The 17,979-nt window shown below is 38.8% G+C and overlaps 1 protein-coding gene across 3 annotated transcripts in view; it reads left to right on the top strand.

Moving 5' to 3' along the window:
• The window catches only part of SGK3 (serum/glucocorticoid regulated kinase family member 3), a 59,908-nt gene extending 42,284 nt beyond the window's left edge, over positions 1-17,624 (top strand). For all 3 annotated transcript variants that reach the window (XM_062633255.1, XM_062633256.1, XM_062633257.1), the window contains exons 6-17: positions 3,231-3,318; positions 5,249-5,301; positions 6,523-6,580; positions 7,194-7,277; positions 7,366-7,497; positions 9,468-9,580; positions 9,806-9,842; positions 9,953-10,039; positions 13,009-13,104; positions 13,947-14,102; positions 15,177-15,266; positions 16,233-17,624. In XM_062633255.1, coding sequence (XP_062489239.1) covers positions 3,231-3,318; positions 5,249-5,301; positions 6,523-6,580; positions 7,194-7,277; positions 7,366-7,497; positions 9,468-9,580; positions 9,806-9,842; positions 9,953-10,039; positions 13,009-13,104; positions 13,947-14,102; positions 15,177-15,266; positions 16,233-16,403 — 1,165 coding nt within the window. In that variant the 3' untranslated portion in view covers positions 16,404-17,624. The remainder of the gene's footprint in view (positions 1-3,230; positions 3,319-5,248; positions 5,302-6,522; positions 6,581-7,193; positions 7,278-7,365; positions 7,498-9,467; positions 9,581-9,805; positions 9,843-9,952; positions 10,040-13,008; positions 13,105-13,946; positions 14,103-15,176; positions 15,267-16,232) is intronic.
• The last annotated feature ends 355 nt before the right edge of the window (positions 17,625-17,979 follow it).

Below are 17,979 nucleotides of genomic sequence, written 5' to 3'. Positions count from 1 at the left end.
CAGTAATAAAACCAGCAACACCCTAAAAAATGTGTTAGAGTTATTAGGGAGACCCTGTGGCAGTTGATGAGGATTTTCCTGCAATGGCTGTCAGGTGGAATACAGGACAGGATGGATCATTGGCTTAGACCTAATTGGGAATTAAGAGGACTAGCTTCAAGCTGCATTTACGCAGCTAACTGTATTTGACAGAGAACTTGTTCTTGTGGATAGAAAGCAGATGCAGAAGGGGTAGAGATCTGATAATGTGCTCTTCTTGCTGAGGGATATCGACTAGGAGCTGGGAGCTCATTACTTGTGAGCATTGTGAGGCCTCTTAAATCACTGAGCATCTATTTAAATTGGGCTGATAGCCCCCTCAAAGGTAGGTCTTCATGGGAAAATTAATGAATATAATTGTGAGAACACTTCCAAAGAAAATCTGTTTGAATCCAAATTTATAATAGAGGATGCATTAAAGATGTAACATAGTTATTTTTAAACAGTCCAAAGTAGTGCCTTAATGAAAATGAGAACATTTGCATAACACTTGAAGAACTCAAGGATGACAATACCCTGCCACCTCTGTGGGGAAGTGAGGTATCAGCTCTTTAAGTGAGAAGCTGGGGTCTGTGTTTGTTCCCTAGAAGAAAATTGGTGGCTGGATTTTTCTGGTTTCTGAATCTGAACCCCCTGGATTGTAAGATCTTGCAGTCCACAGTGGGGAAAGTAAGCCTTGCATTACATTGGTTGTGCTCTTTTAAAATGTTAACTGTATGTTATGGCTTTTTAAGCCTTTGCTTTCTGTAAAAAAGGTAGCAGTGTTTTACTGGACACCATTAGTTAAAAAAAAGTGTCTTAAATGTTCTGTCACTGGCAGTTAACTTTACCGTTTTGCTGCAAAATCTGTGTGACTTCTGGGGCTTGTTCATATTTCTGTGTGTCCAAAATTTTTTGTGTGACTTCATATGTTTCTTCAGGAAGACTAATGCAGAATTACTGTCACAGAAGGAGCTGCATATAGGTGGAGCTTGACATCCATTCATGATCTCAAAGAAAATCTATAAACTAAATTTATCCAGTCATAAAAATCCAAACAAAATCGACTTTTGCTGGTGGTATATGTACAATGTATATTGAGCATCCCTTTTAAACTATTTTCTTGATCCTTTTATTTTCCTGTGGGGTTATTTTAGGAATAGTTCCAGTGTATTTTAAAATACATTGAGTTAATATATGTGAGCTATTACATCATGAAAGTCCTACCAGTCTATATAGCATGTATTGGCATGCTGCAGTCTGGGCTAGGAAATGAAACATTTTCTTTTAATCGCTACTCTTTTTTTGCAGTGCTTTTAAAATTGCGAATGTGAACGATGTAACATTGATCAGTTATGCTCATGGCTGCCTGCATTGTGGAGATTGAATGCTCTGCAACTGCACAGCAGCCTTTTACTGTGAATGTATTTTTTTACTTTTATTTTTTTTTCCCTGCTGTGAATTCAGTCCTGGATGAAGTTACTATAGTAACTATTTGAGCTGTATTACAACATGCTCCATTAAGTCAGCCACTTGTCCAGAATAATTAATGCTGAAAGGTAATTAAGATCTGGTTCTGTTGTTCTGTCTAGTGAAAAGTGTTAGCCATAACTCTTTACTCTTGATTTTATGATATCCAAGGATTCTGAAACTTGAATTGCTGCATCATGAGCCAGTATTACTAGAATATTCAAACCACAGTGATTTTTGTCTTCTGTGACTCAGAATACAGGAGAGGCCCTGAAATAGATCAGAATTTGCAGTTCTTGTAAGATGGGAAGAATTAAACTGAAATGATAGTGGGAAAATCGTGCGTACAGCCTTGTTCTTGAAACCTGAAAGGCTGAAGGTAACAAACAGCTTTCAAGTAGGGTTTAGGAATATAGAATGTGGGCGATGGACACTGGGAACCTCAGATAGTATAGGACATTAGTTGGGTTCAGTAATGAGTAGTGCTAATATGATATACAGGAGCTGGGGATATGTCAGAAATGGTTCGTCTCTTGCTGCTGATCCCCACTTTCCCTAAGTGTTGAGGGTGAAATGGATTGAAAATAGCAAAGCAAGTATATCTGTTTCTTACATGTAAAATAGAGTAGTTTTATGTACTAGGGATAAGATGAAAGAGCAGCTCGATAATAAGCTCTAGTGCTTTGCTTTTACTGAATGGCTCATGCAGAGTTTCCTGAGTGGCTGCCCCGAGACATTCTCAAAGAACTTAATCTCTGAAATTTAGGTAAGATTTCCTCCTTGATAAGCAGGCTACCTTTTAGTGAACTGATGGAACTCAATAGATTTGGTAATCTCTTCAGGTGGTATATAGCTTGTATGTGATATCCATTTGTTTAGGCATTAATTTTGCCTCACTTCTAGTACATTATGTTTTACTCACTCACTGGTTAAGAAAGACATTACATCCTTTTGAATTACTGTTGAGTAAGCTTTGCTTACTGGAAGTGGGTTCTCAGAATTCTTTTGCTTTCCCTACATTCTCCCAGTTCTCCTCCCCTGGCCCTCACCAAGGCAGCAGCTAGAAACCAATGCTGAAGTTTGAAAGGCATCCCCTTAAGTACTGTGGGAAGCCTGTAGGCTCTTTTGCTGGTTCCTGAAGGATAGCATTTGTGTCCTGCAGCTGACAGGAAGGATTTCCTAACGTTGTCTTGTCAGTGACCAGCCAGAATGCATTCTGAATACAAGGTCAGCATCTTCCACGTAAAAGTGAATGGGGACAGGAATGCAACGACCATGTATCTCTCTTTGGGATGCAGACTACACATTTCATACTACATGATGTTGGACTATTTCATTGACTTTGGAAAACTACAAATGGTTTTAAACCCCTCAGTTTCTTGAAAGACAGCTGGTTTCCTGGTGGTTGCTGGCCAGTTAGAACTCATGCTTTCTTCTAACAGTTACCTTTTAATGCTGTTCTGCAGAGCATTTCCTTGTGAAGTCTTCACATACCTATACTTTAATGTGTCTGGGTTTTGCAAGGGAAAAATTTTATGTGCTGTATGCAACACATTCAGCAGTTCAATTATGTTGTTATAAAAGCATTTATTATACACAGTCCTTAATTGCCAGAACTTAATTGCAAAACTTTGTGATGAGTAACTCCTCTGTATGCTGCTGTTTAACCCAGTGCTTCCTATGGTTATGGCTGAAAATCATGCAGATTATCGCTGTGTTAATGAAGTTAACTGTGTTTCTAGCCCAGATGTCAGAGCATTTCTTCAAATGGATAACCCAAAACACCAGTCAGATCCATCTGAAGATGAAGATGAAAGGAGCAGTCGGAAGGTAACAACAGAACAGTCTTCTAAATTTTAGCTATTTGAGAGCAATCTTAGGTATATTATATACTGAAAATTACTAGTTGGTTTCACAGTAAGTCTCCTCCGTGCTCTTTGAAACAAATCTGTTCCACTTTGGGGTGTAAGATATTCTTCTGTCATATGTGAACCACAGAGAAGGGGTACAAGAGATTGTGAGTTTTGTCTTGCTTCTTCACTACTTGTTATATGGGTTGAAGAAGCACAGCTTTAGTCATAGCTTAGCTATCACAGCTTTTGCAATCTCTTCAAAGATTCTTGCTAAGAGTATCTGGCAAGGAGCAGGGGAGATTAAATGTTTTAACTTTTTGTTTGCTTGGGTGTGTTGGGTTTTTTTTAAGAGGGGGAGAAATATGATTCAGGGGAAAAAAAAACAGTCTTCCTAGAAGTCACTTAGGAGCAAGGATGGGTTTGATTTCATTTCACATATAACACTGTGGGATTTCTGACGCCTCTCTTGTCACAAAAGCCGCTATGTGGCTAGGTGGATTCTTTGGAAGTTATTTTACAGCCTCTAGAAACAGTGCTGTTTGAGAGAAGGAGTATTTTTAGGAATATTTTAAGCCATATTTAAGCTTGTTTTCTCCATGGCTTACTTCTTGACATACAGATACAATCTTAGTACTTTTCTTATTCAGCCTTCTTTAAAGGTGTAAAAGTTGTCATTTTGGTCTGTGATCAGGTGTTCCCTGAAAGTTCCACTTCCAAAGATGCCAGTCTTTGCTGCTTTTTTTTGTTTTTTCTGTAAGTGCTTGACAGTACTGTGAGCATACAGGAAAGATCTAATTTGAAATACCAGTTTCCTTGTCCTTTGAAAGGTATTTTAGGTAACATGGAATGATCAAAACCTGCAGTCAGAAAGTTAATGATGTGTTGTGCCACACCAGATTCCAAAATACAAAGAGGGCTAATGTAGAGTGGCCTAGACCATACTTTTGATAGAAAATTCACCTTCCCATAGTTAATGTAAATGACGAAGCTGAAAAATAAGGAACAAAACCAAGCCTTCAGAACAAACAAGTCTTTCGTATTGTAGCTTTTTAAAAACTGACCAGTATCATTCTGTGATTGGCTCTTATTGGTGAATAGTAGCACCCAGTGCTGTGGTCACGGAATTCTCTGCTTCTGGAGGAGTACTGGTTTTGTGATGCCTATGAGCTGAGCCTGTCTCCAGGTAACTTGTATTTGAATGCAGTTTATCCTTTTCTGATAAAGTCCGAAACCACAATGAGAGTACAAATACTCCTTTTCAAATAAAAATAAAATTGAGAAAAATTACCTAAATGGCAGTGGCTTCCTCCTCTCCCTGTAACTTACACATTGTGTCTGGGTGCGTACTGGGTAGGATTCATGTCATCTCTGAAACTGAGCTAACCTTTACTGTCAGGATAGAGCAGGTGGGTAATGCTTTTCTTGGGGTGGGGAGAATGTTCACTTTTTTTTTAAAAAAAAAACACTGTGTCTTTCCTTATTTACTCCTGCATAAACGATGTATGGGGGTTTGAAATCATTTTATTGCTAAGATCTATGAAAATCTAGAATAAAAGGTAGGAAATACATTCCTAGAGCAAATACAGAAAGGGTTCATTTCTGGATGAGGAACAAATTGTTTGTTGAAATGATTGTAAATTTAGTTCCCAATCTTATTCTCTCTGTCTGGATACAGTTATTGTATGACCTTCATCTTTGAATGTGATGTGCGTAGAAATAGTTTGTGACAAGGTGATGATGGCCGGATACTTCAATTTACAAGGATCCTAATGTGGATGTTAGATCTCCTTAACAAGTGTAAAGTATGGATTGAGCAAATTAGTGGAGTGTTTTGAAATTAATATTGGTTTCTAAGATAACTTGGAAAAAAAAAATATTAGAAATAAATCTCTTTGTCTCTCCCACAGAATATCAACTCTACCTCACAGAATATCAACTTGGGACCATCTGGAAATCCTCAGTAGGTTTCATTTCTATTGAATTAAAATATAATTTGATTTAATGTAAAATTTTTATTTCAGTGACATGTACTGAGTTTAATTTTAAACCCGGCAAAGTTAGGCTGAGTGTAATTGTGAATTGTAATGAAAGTTCTTCGGGCATATGCCTTTATTTGTTAATTTGCACTGCTCAGGAGGAAGCAAAACACTAACTCCTGTGCTAAATAAGCAACCATTTTTACAATTCTTTTTCACCTTCAGATTTTATTAGTCTGCTATCCTCCTACTTCAGAATGCTATAGCAAAGATGACCTCTCTGTCTTGGGAGTGGTCCAACAACTGTTAAGAATGTGAACAGCTGCTGAAACAAGTTTGGTTTCATGTACGGCAAACCTAGTTACTGCAGTCATAACTTGCTTCGCTGGTGTCTTCTGCAGAGTTCTGTGCTTTTCTCATCTAGGAGATGACTGCTATTTTGGTTTTGCTTTCGTCACAGATTTGTTCTGGACTAATAGCAGGAAATGCTTAATAGATTGCAGTAAGAAATTAAGAGTACTTCCCTTCAGGGGAAATAAATGGAGAGGTGCATGGTGATGTAACTGTTGCTTTGGAATTTGAAAACATGGATAATTGTTTTGCTGACAAAAATATATATGAATTGTATTTAGGAAAGAGGGAATCCTGGGAAAAATGAAAGGAGTGGTGGTGTGGGAAGTGGAAAAACAGAGTGAATTATTCCTCAAGTACCTCCCTCCTCTTGCTGTAATTTAAAATGAGGAAGGAATGGATGGAGGGAAGGAAGGGATAAACAGAGAATAAATAACAAACCTGGTCCCTTCTTCCTTCCCTTTGTAAGCTTGAGCCCTTAGGAAATGAGAAATAAGCTCTAGGAAAAGTCATGGGGAAATGCAGACTTAAAAGTTACAAGGAACTAGACTGCGGAGAATAAAAGAACAGTCTTGCTGCTCCTTTGTAGCTTAACCGTAAACTTACAAAAGAAACTCAAAGGGTGCAACTTGAGCACTTTCCCTAGAGGAAAATGAAATTGTAAAATGAAGAGGAGTCATTCTCTCTGAGTGATGGTCTGCTGATGTGTGGGTGTTAGGTGGAATGAAGAATAAACGAGGGTGCTAACAGAGTGTTGTTCTTGCATTACCACATGCTACACTAGATTGCTGGACAGCTGTAAAGCTTGTAATTTCCTCTCAGATCACCTGTCTTTGTTCCTAAATATATTTCAGTGCTAAGCCAACAGACTTTGATTTCCTGAAAGTTATTGGGAAAGGCAGCTTTGGCAAGGTGAGTTTTCTTATTACTGTGTCTTATCCTGGTGCAAGGATGCCAGCTGGAGTCTTGTGCATAATGACTGTTGGCTAGAGATTTGGCTAGAGGTTTTGGAAGTGGTATCAGTCTAGGGTTGCATGTAAACTGTATTATTTGATCCCTCTTGCTGCTTTTTTAAAGCTCTGACATTTCTTACCTGGTGTGGCAGTTGGCTGCCTCAGTCACTTGTCTGGAGTAGCAAATGGGAGTGTTTCCCTTTCTCATTAAGAGGAACAGGGATCCTCTCCCCCAGAGAGGAAGGGAGGTGCCCCTCTGCTTAGGCAGCAGCTGGAGTATGAATCGTGCATTTCTCTTTGTTGGCATGGGCTGTTTTGTCAAACCCCTAATGCAGTGGACCCATTGAAAAGTTAATTAATTACTGATACTCTACAAAGATGCAACAGAGAATCTCTTTTGAAGTCTTTTTTTGTTGGTGATTGCATTGGTGGTTGACGGTATTGGAGGCAAAGAAAGTGTATTGTAGAAAGCTAGCATGAATACTTCCCAGTTATGCTGAACTTGTGGAATTATTACTAATAGAATATGAACTGCAACAGTCACATTTCTTCATTTGTTCCGAATTTCTCAGGTTCTTCTTGCAAAACGAAAACTGGATGGGAAATACTATGCTGTCAAAGTGCTGCAGAAAAAAATTGTTCTTAATAGGAAAGAGGTGAAATGTTCTTTCCCCACCCACCTGCCTTTTTCCTTTAGTTACAAAAATATTCCTGTTTTCTTACTGATCTTTTACTTCCTTACAGCAAAAACATATTATGGCTGAACGTAATGTGCTTTTGAAAAATGTGAAACACCCATTTTTGGTTGGATTACATTACTCATTCCAAACAACGGAAAAGCTTTACTTTGTCCTGGATTTTGTTAATGGAGGAGAGGTATGTGGTAGTTGTGTTTGGGTTTAGTCTCTCTTCTAATTCTCTGGGGGAGGGATGGAATGATCCTTTACAATGGGTGCTCTCTCTCCAAATCCTATTATTATCTGCTATCAGTACAGACTTCTGCAGCTATATGGACCCTATTCCTCTTCTTGTCCAACTCTATTCCCAAATTTATTCATGATTGTCAAATGCAAATACTGTATTTTATATATACTTAAGTTTACCTTTATTATGAATTAATCTTATGTTGTTACATTTTTCACCGTGTAAATCTGTCTTTTCCTTTTGTATCTGCATTAGCCGAGATGCCAGTATTTTGAAAGTAGAAGGAAGGAAACTGGCAACTGAATTTACTACATTGGTATTATTGGGACCTTTGAGATTATTCTGTAGCTTTGTATGGTCTAATTACTTACTACCAAATAACCTTAACCTCAAGATTCTTTTCCTTGAAGCAGTGCCATTAAGTAACTTGAGGAAAACCTTGTGAAAGAAATGGAGGAAGTATATATGTGTTTAAATAAGATGTTCTGGAACAGCTTGTCTTCAGCTAGGGGTCTGTTGCTTTCCAAAGCAGCCGCCACTTCTAGGAGTGATCAAGAAACTTATGTATAAACTGGTTGAATAGCCAGTACACGTAAGAGAGTATAAAATGTTCATTCCATTCCTTCAAAAGGTTTTGAGGGTCTTGTAGACTATTAATACCTGGGCCTATCTAGGAAATTAGTCGTCACTGAAGAAAACATCATAGTGAAAAATGATTGTATGAACAGAATAGAGCTGTGTGTCTTGTCACTTGCTGTTTTCAGTTTTGCTAATTTACTGGTGTAAAATGTAAACACTTCAGAAGGTCTTACAGGTGCTTAAAGCAGAACAGGAAAGGATAAGACAGGATACTGTTGTAGATGATGAAACTCCAGTAACTGGAAGAGCACAGGGGAAGGGGTGGAATTTATGTAGTTTGTTTCGGCATATCTCAAGGCTTCCTATTGTGTTGGTGCAGCTGGATATGCACAGACAAATGTTAAGTATGCTGAATAAACCAGGATGAGATATGAAGTGCATTATTTTGTATTGATGGTGGCCTGCCATCAGTACTTACGGTGTTCCTAGAGCTGCTGTTCTGACCCCTTTAAGTGTCAGAGTTGGGACAAGATGGGCCTTCCTCTTGCCTCATGGACTGTCATCCTATTTAAACTGTATTAGCAAGCTCCTGGTGTGCTCTACTCTGAGTTCCTGCCTACAATTTAGTTTGGCATTCTTCCAGGCAAACTAAAATACAGTGCAGAACAGCTTTCAAATTTGAATGAAGTGTTCAGGAAGCTCTGAGGGCTTTTTGCTATTTTTTTCCCAAACTTTGTAGGCGGAAAACAGAAAACTTCTGTTTTCTCAAAATCTTGAGAAGTTGAATGGGTTGTATAGTTTAATCTGTATGATTATGATTAATCTTTGGCTAGACTCCCATATCTGCTCAAACTGTTTGAAGCCAGACAGCTCTGTGTAGTTTGTGGATTAGCTGTCAGCTTGGAGTGTACATCTCCCAAACTGAGGTACATCTAGGTGATTACAAAATACAATTCTACAAATACTTACGTACAAAAATTTGAATGCAAGCATATGCAGAAATGGAAGATTACTGATCTGACATGCCAGGTTCTGTCCTGTTAGGAGGCTATCTTGTATCATTGGATCTTGCAACTTTTATTCACAGCCTAGTGGTTTACTCTAGTTCCTTTTGGACTAGTCTTGGGTTTAGGGGACTGTCCTTACATGTTTGAATTATCTGTTCATTTCTGAGAAGAAAGGAAGGGAGTAAAGGTATGACAGAATCATGCAGCAAACCCAGTTTTATTTCATTTTACTTAAAAAAGTGGACAGCTAAATAAAATTATGTTTTATTGTTAAAATTACATGTTATTAACCTGATTTTTTAATAATGTTTTTATTTACTTTATGCATATTTACAGCTGTTCTTTCACTTGCAAAGAGAACGTTCCTTTCCTGAGCACAGAGCCAGATTTTATGCTGCTGAAATAGCCAGTGCACTGGGCTACTTACACTCCATAAATATAGTGTACAGGTAGGTTTCTGAACTGTATCCTTGTCCTGCAAAAGTTCAAAATGGCACAAATTAGTGAGTGAAAACCACTGTATGCAATTATTTTATGGGAAGCTCGAATATGACAGTTTCACCAAAACCTGAAGCTTTCAGCTGAAGAATGAAACTGCTTGCCTCTGAGGCTCTTGTGTTAGTGACTGCTGCTTTGAATTAATACATTTGTTTTGGTTTGTTTTGTTATAACAGGGATTTAAAACCAGAAAACATTCTCCTAGATTCATTAGTAAGTATACATTATTATTTTGTTTTTCTGTGTTCTCTCACAAAACTGACAGTGTGTATCCACATGTTGAACAGGTTCTGGTTTTAAAATACCACTCTTTTCTTAAACAGGGTCATGTTGTGTTGACAGACTTTGGACTTTGTAAAGAAGGGATTGCAAGTTCTGATACCACTGCAACTTTCTGTGGGACACCAGAAGTATGTTGACGACTTCCGTGGGTTTTTCGGCTAGTAATTAATGCCTGTTAACTATTATTAGTATTTGTGTAACTGGAAGATCCAATACTCTGTACTGGTGGAGGTTTGCATTCTTCTAACAAGCTCTTCCATGAGACCAAACCAAAGACAAGCTTCCTGCAGATGTGTTCTTTGTCCTTTTTACTCCTACTTACTACCCACATCCCCATAACTCATCTCTTCCTTCCTCCCTTTTTTCAACCCCCTTCAAACACTGTTTCCTCCTGTGTCTCCTAACCACTGGCTAGACACAGGACAGTTAGTCTGTGTAACAGCTGCAACAGATTTTCCAGTATGAATCTACTTACCGTATTCTGCCACCGACTTTGAGTAAGTTTATAGGGACTTAATATCTGTCTTGAGCAAATTTTGCACATGCATGGAACCTTTACTTGCTGACCAAGTTTATTGAACTCTGTCTTTTTACTGAGAAAGCTACACTGAAAAATTTAGAATCTGAAGGTAGGTCTTCAACACGCATGACGGACTCACTGAAGTGTTGGCGGCTTTGATAATTTGATAAACATACTTGAAATTACAGCAAAGGCCTTTGAAGGCAGTGGAAGATTAGTGAGGAGTAGTATTTAGCTGAAACATTTGAACTAAAAAGAAATAAGCAGTTGGCAACATATGACAACTAGTCCTAGTTATGATCAGAATAGGTATACATAAAGCTTGAGTGGTAAATGTGAACTGAAGCAATATTTGAATATTTTAGAAATCTCAAAGGACAGTGCATAGAACACAGGTAACTGGATCCGTTTCAGAAAATCTGAGGGGTTTTTCTCATGTTCAGAGGCTTAGTCTTCACACTTACCTTGGTCTTACATGAATTGCAACATAAGAGGGTGATAATGCTGTTGCTTCCTATGCACTCTTAAAAATAGCAAGACTAAACAGAGCAGTTTTGTATTAGTCTTTATAATCCAAGATTTAGATTTGAATCTTTCATAATCCTGCTAAAAGCGTAATTATCTTCTCAGTGTTTCTAACCACTCAGTCGGATGACATGGTGAGTTCCAGCACCTAAAAATCTCAAAGGAAGTTGTGAAAGGTTAGCAAAAGCTGAAGTAGTTGATTTCAAAATACTTCAGCTGCTTTTCATACTTTTGCAGAGTCATCTATAGACAAATGAGTTTACAGGGCACTCACACATACAGAAAGTTGGAGAAATACTGATCTAATTAAACTGAGTTTCAGTCTGTGCCTTGTCTGACAGTGCTATTATCTATTTGTAAATTAAATTTCAGAATGTGGATACTAGAATGATAGAAGTGAGCATTCTGTTGTTTTGTGAGGTTAGAAATTGTGTGTGCTGTAGGTGAGGACTGAGATCATAGAATTACAGAATGGTTAGGGTTGGAAAGGACCTTAAGATCATCAAGTTCCACCCCCCCTTGCCATGGGCAGGAACACCTCACACTAAACCATGTCACCCAAGGCTCTGTCCAACGTGGCCTTGAATGCTGCAAGGGATGGAGCGTTCACAACTTCCCTGGGCAACCCATTCCAGTGCCTCGCCACCCTAACAGTAAAGAGATGCCTCTTTATATCCAATCTAAACTTCCCCTGTTTAAGTTTGAACCCATTACCCCTTATCCTGTCACTACAGTCCCTAATGAATAGTCCCTCTCCAGCATCCTTGTAGGCCCCTTTCAGATACTGGAAGGCTGCTATGAGGTCTCCACGCAGCCTTCTCTTCTCCAGGCTGAGCAGCCCCAACTTCCTCAGCCTGTCTTCATACAGGAGGCACTCCAGTCCCTGATCATCCTCATGGCCCTGCTCTGGATTTGCTCCAACAGCTTCGTGCCCTCCTTACGTTGAGGACACCAGAACTGCACACAATACTCCAAGTGAGGTCTCATAAGAGCAGAGTAGAGGAGCAGGATCACCTCATTCAACCTGCTGGTCGTGCTCCTTTTGATGCAGCCCAGGATACAGTTGGCTTTCTGGGCTGTGAGCGCACACTAAAGCAGGCTCATGTTCAGTTATCAGCCAACATCCTCAAGTCTTTCTCCGCAGGGCTGCTCTGAATCTCTTCTCTGCCCAACCTGTAGCTGTGCCTGGGATTGCTCCGGCCCAGGTGTAGGACCTTGCACTTGACATGGTTAAACTTCATAAGGTTGGCATTGGTCACCTCACAAGTGTGTCAGGGTCCCCCTGGATGGCATTCCTTCCCTCCACTGTTATGAACTGAGCCACACAGCTTGGTGTCATCAGCAGACTTGCTGAGGGTGCACTCAATCCCACTGTCCATGTTATCAACAAAGATGTTGCACAGGATCAGTCCCAACACCAGCCCCTGAGGGACACCACTCGTTACTGGTCCCTGGTTGGACATTGAGCCATTGATCACAACTCTTTGCATGCAGCCATCCAGCCAGTTCTTTATCCACCAAGTGGTCCATGGATCAGATTGATGTCTCTCCAGTTTAGAGACAAGAATGTTGTGTAGGACCTCACAATTCACGCCTTCACTGAGATGTGTACTGAAACTTAATATAGGTCATACAGTTTTTCAGAAATTATAGATTTGAGGCAGAATTAGTATCTTCTCCTTTCGTGTTTATGTATTGGATGGGGAGCATACAGGAAGCTGCAAGTAGCTAGTGTGTTGAGAGATGTTGCCTCTGCAACAGTGCAGCAAGCTGTCAGAAATGTAGAACAAGTTTCATAATAGAGGTGGTAGTTTGGCAAAACAATAGTGTGTGGGAAGTATTGTTTCAGTTGGGAAAACAGCTCTCCTGCTTGGTAAATACCCAAATGGTGACAAAGTATTTGCCAGGCTTGTTGAAGGACAAGATAAATACTTAGCAGTCATACAAAAGCAACTTTCCCTGAAGGTGTTTAATGTGATGTGATTAAAACCTAGGTTTTATTCATGCTACCCTAATGCTCTAAAAGACTTTTTTATTTATTTTTTATTTTAGTATCTTGCACCAGAAGTCATTAAAAAGCAGCCCTATGACAACACAGTAGACTGGTGGTGCCTTGGTGCAGTTCTTTATGAAATGCTTTATGGGCTGGTATGTACTTAAGGGGGGGGGGGGGGGGGCAGGAGCTGCTTCCTTATCCTCTCCCTTTATGTGAAGTAACCCTGGCATGTTGTTAAAGATGCTAACTTGAAAAATACTGATAAAATACACTTAAATGGATGAACAGTTACTCTTACTCTTAGCATGGCACATGTTTTACTCTTTTGGATTCTGCATTGCCTCTTGATGTCCAAAATTTTACTTCCCAGTGACCTGCTTGACATGAACTCAGATGAAGACAAGTAATCAGAGGGACTGCTTGAGGGAATGTGAGAGTAAACTTGAATCAGCAGTGATAATACCCAATAAAACCCTCCAAAATTATAAGTAAAATTTTGCCAAATACAGGAATAAATAAAATACTTTTTTTTTTTTCCAGTTGGGTCTCCCAGGTTTTCTCCCAGCTTTTCCACTTCTTGCTGCAGCATTAGAATTAAAAAATCTTACTGTGCTGCTTCTACTCACTCATATGTAATTATTCCAGTAACAATCTGTTCTGTTAGTTTTCTGTGTTTCATCTCCCCCTGCTCCAGGACCTGTTTAAGGGAGATAAATTTGGGTTCCACTCCCAGGTTCTTTTCAGGGAAGTTCAGTGGGAGCTTTGAAACTGGATGGCATCTGTGGTTTCTTACACGAGTGTGAGAACATGTTAGGAGAAGAGGAGGTGGGTGGGGAAGCTATCAAGCGTAAAGGTCTGGCAATGGTGGTGACTGAATTAGAAGTTAGTGTGTAAGAAGAGGTAGATTTTTTTCTTGACTGCTAGCAGTTTGTATTTGTTATAGAATAATTCACTGCATTTGGCTTCAAATTCATGTATAATTTTTATTTTTTAGCCTCCTTTTTACTGCCGTGATGTTGCTGAGATGTACGAGAATATTCTTCATAAACCCTTAGTTTTGCGCCCAGGAATCAGTCTTACAGCCTGGTCTATCCTGGAAGAGCTTTTGGAGAAAGATCGGCAAAACAGACTTGGAGCAAGGGAAGATTTTGTATGTAATGTCCTAATTTATCAAGCCTTGCTTTGTTTAAAGGGTCATCACCAAATTTACGTGCACAGCACAGGTTTAATAGTTAGGAGATAAGAGATTGCTCTGTTATGTCTGCCTCTGTTTTCCTACTCTATTTCTTCATTAAAGACCACAGTGTGGTCGAGCCCTAAAAGCTGTTGGCAATAAGAGAGAAATGATTGTAATGGGATAGAAATATTTAGAGCTTGGTTGCTGCTGTACCAGCCAGCAAAGGAAACACAATTCCATGTGTAGTAGTCACTAAGGTGTACTAAGGTAGGTTTCACTGCAGTGAAACTGGGAAATAATCAAAAGAAAAGGCTGTTCTCTGGTAATGTCAGTTTAACCGTCTGCATGAAACAGTCTTCAGATAAAGAGAAACACTAGTAGTGTGCAGGCAGAAGCTTGGTTTTAGCCTTAAAATCATTTCAAACGTTTTCCCAGTGTAACACAAAGACTTTGTTTGCAAGAAGGTGATGCGAAAAAGTACAGTGTCTTCAGAACTGTGCAATGAGGCAACATCTAGAAGCAGTTTATCCAGCAATTATGAGATCCTCACAGTCTTTGTTTTCAGTTTTAACATTAGGTAGCCTGCTGACCTTGTAACAGAGCGTTTGGACTATAATATTGTGCTTTCTCACAGCGTGGACCAAGATGAAAGGATAGTAGCAGCTACTGTAGCTGTTTGCTGCTTCAAGTATACTGCAGAGTTGCTGAAGCACCTGCTTCTCAACCAATGATCTGCTTAACAAAAACTAACAAAACTTTAAGGCAAGAGCAGAGGTACTAACAGAAATTGTGCTTGCTCTGAGGTAGACTTCAGGGTGGTTGATTTTAAGACTTAAAAGCAGAAAATACAATCTTGAAATCAGTTTGCAGAGACAGGCTAGCAAATTTTAATGGCTGTTTTACCAACTACAGCTTTTATTGCAAAGTAAACTGTGAATAAACAAACTGAAGAAGGACTTCCTTATGTGCATGCAGTCTGAAGTAGTATTTACTATGATGCATGGGATGGATTTCTGAAATATCTAAAATCTTTATTCCTTACTGCAGCTTGAAATTCAAAAGCACCCATTCTTTGAATCTCTCAGCTGGACTGATCTTCTTCAGAAGAAGATCCCACCGCCATTTAATCCTAATGTGGTAGGTACCTGCTTTTAGCTCATAGCTGCCGAAATTCTGCCTTTGCGATCTCATTTATTTGTGAAGAATGTTTGTTTCAAAATGGTGAAGAATGGGGAACCCCCCAGTGCCTTTTGAGCAGTCACAATTTTGAGCATTGATACCATCCTTTTTTACTTAAAACTCAGTTTGATACATCACTGTTTCTTCAGCTGCTTCCTGTCAAAGGACTGTCATTTTCTGTGGGTCTGAAGACCAAATAAGAAGATAGAGTCTTCACTTTTAAATCTTTCTGAAAGACTGATTTCCTGCTTTTTTGTAGTTGTGCAACCTTGGTTGCAGCTTTTCTTTATCTTCCTGTCAGTTTTACACTCTTGTCAACCTGTGACTGCTTGTCCAAAAGCTTGGGGGGGGGGGGAAGGGGAGGGTGGTCCAGTGGAAAGAAAGTCCTTAAAGTCACATCAGAGTATTGCCTTTAGTTGAGTCTACATCTGGTTTGTGAAGAAGCCTCAGATGTCTTGTCTCTTTTTTGTGTGAACCAGTATTACTGTTTTTGCTCTGAGGTGTGTCACTGATCTATTGTAATAACAGTACCATTGCTGGAATTTTAACATTTAAAGTATTATTGATGGAAAGGAGAGAAATGCAATTTGGTGTGGTTTGGGGTTGATTTTTGCCTTCCTTTTCAGGGGGGTGGGATTAGCTTTTGCATCTTCCTAACAATCAGTTAAGACAGACATATTTTTTTGTATTTCCCTGGTTCATTAGATCATAAAGGTGTGTAAGCTTTGGCCTAAATTCCAGTCTAAAAGAAACAATCAGGCTTTTAATAGCTGCTTCTGGGGATGCTGTGGTGTGCTTCCTTAAACTTTCTGTGCATGAACAGGCAAGAACAACATAGATAGCCTCAAGAGTTAAATTTGAAAGCACAAGCACAAGTTTAAATCATAGTATTAACATAACAGCTGATAGATCTCTGATTTTTAGGTTGGACCAGATGACATTGGGAATTTCGATGCAGTGTTTACAGAAGAAATGGTCCCATACTCCGTCTGCGTTTCTTCAGATTACAACATTGTTAATGCCAGTGTCCTTGAGGCAGATGATGCATTTGTTGGATTTTCTTACGCACCACCTTCTGAAGATATGTTTTCTTAGGAAGCTAGAAGCCATGGTATTTTGGAAGTCTTGGGGTGAACTGAAGTGTTAGGGTTATGGACACATTCCAAAATAGCGTAACTAGTGCCTCGTTTTGTATGTAGGTTTGAAACCTATGAACAAACTTTCTCTGCTGTATAGGAGGAATTTGGGCATTTTGGATGGCTTTGTGGGGGGTTTGAACTGTTTGTTTCTGCTGCAGAAAATATTTTTTAAAACCTCTAAAAAGCATTCTCTACATATATTTTAAGCAAAAAACACTGACTGTTCTCCTCAATCCCTTCCAAGTTTACATTCACACCTAATCTAAGATTTGGCTGGCACAAACAGCAGCAAATTTAGTAAATTTATAAATGCTTTTGTACCTATTTGTGCTTGAATTGTAACTATGCAAATTGTCTTTTGTATATCCTGGTTTAAGAAAGGTAAATGTTTTCCCTGTTATATCAGTTTGAAATATATGTTAGTTTACCTGTCAGCACTTAAATTAGGGGTTAATAGAAGTTAAGACCCAGGCTCTTAAAGGACTTCTAGAGAATGAAAAATTGGTCATGTAAAACTGGATTGTTGCTCTTGCACTTGCTGCAGTGCTGTTCACTCCACTGGATTATCTAAGGTATTGGGGATAAGTCAAAGCAAGGATGGAACAAATTAACTGGATTGGTTTAGTAACATTACTGATCATGTGTTCTACTCTTCTTTCCTCCCTGAGATAAATACATCTGTATTTCAACTACATTAAAAATATTTTTGGTTAAAACTCTGCTTTTCCAAAGATCTAATCTGCAATAATCACTGTTACTTTAAAAGGCTATCTTGCTTTGACCTTTCAGGGGTGGGTGGTGGGGGGACCATGCCAAATACTAGGGATTTTTCTCACGGATTTACGGTTTGAAACACTAATATGTTCCAAATTGATTGTATTTTAGCAGTCATAGCTACTTGTCTTTGTGTTCCAGTTTGCACCATCTTTAAATCTTCACTTGATATTAGGAGGAAAAAATGTAAATTATGCTGATAATTTTAAAAATGTGAAAAGCTGTTGTACTTCTCATAACATACACGTGTATGGACAAACGGCTAACTCTGAACAATTTCTGTTTAAGGAAATTTTTTTAAACAATGCAAATATTGACTGCAGTTACGGTGTATAAATGCCTATCACAGTAGTAGTTTTATTATATATACTACTTGTAAATAACAACTTATTTTTGTCTGTTACTCAATGTTCTGTGGTTTTTGTTCGTAAATATATTCTTTTAAATGCCTTGATTTGAGAGAAGTTTGCTAAGACACTGATGAGTAAAAGATAAGTTTCGATATCTAAATCATCTCATTTTTCACAAAGAACTAGCTAAAAGAAATGCTATCCATATTGCATGAAGGTCAGTTTAAAATTGAGACTGTTGGGGAAAAGAGTGTATCAAATCTTAATTCTTTTGAAATTAATGTTAAAACAACAGTGAAACATTAGACAAGTGGAAACTGAAACAGGATTCTGTGCTTATCTGGAGGAGTATCTCCTATAGAACTGTGATCTGCATAGTGCTTAAGTGATGCTGAGTTGCTGCTGAGT

The sequence above is a fragment of the Pezoporus occidentalis genome, unplaced genomic scaffold, assembly GCF_034315485.1.
Source record: "Pezoporus occidentalis ecotype Australia unplaced genomic scaffold, CSIRO_AGI_Poc_V1 ctg4, whole genome shotgun sequence".
Classification (NCBI taxonomy): domain Eukaryota; kingdom Metazoa; phylum Chordata; class Aves; order Psittaciformes; family Psittacidae; genus Pezoporus; species Pezoporus occidentalis.
The sequence above is the reverse complement of the archived record's forward strand: the minus strand, read 5'-3'. Positions and strand labels throughout refer to the sequence as shown.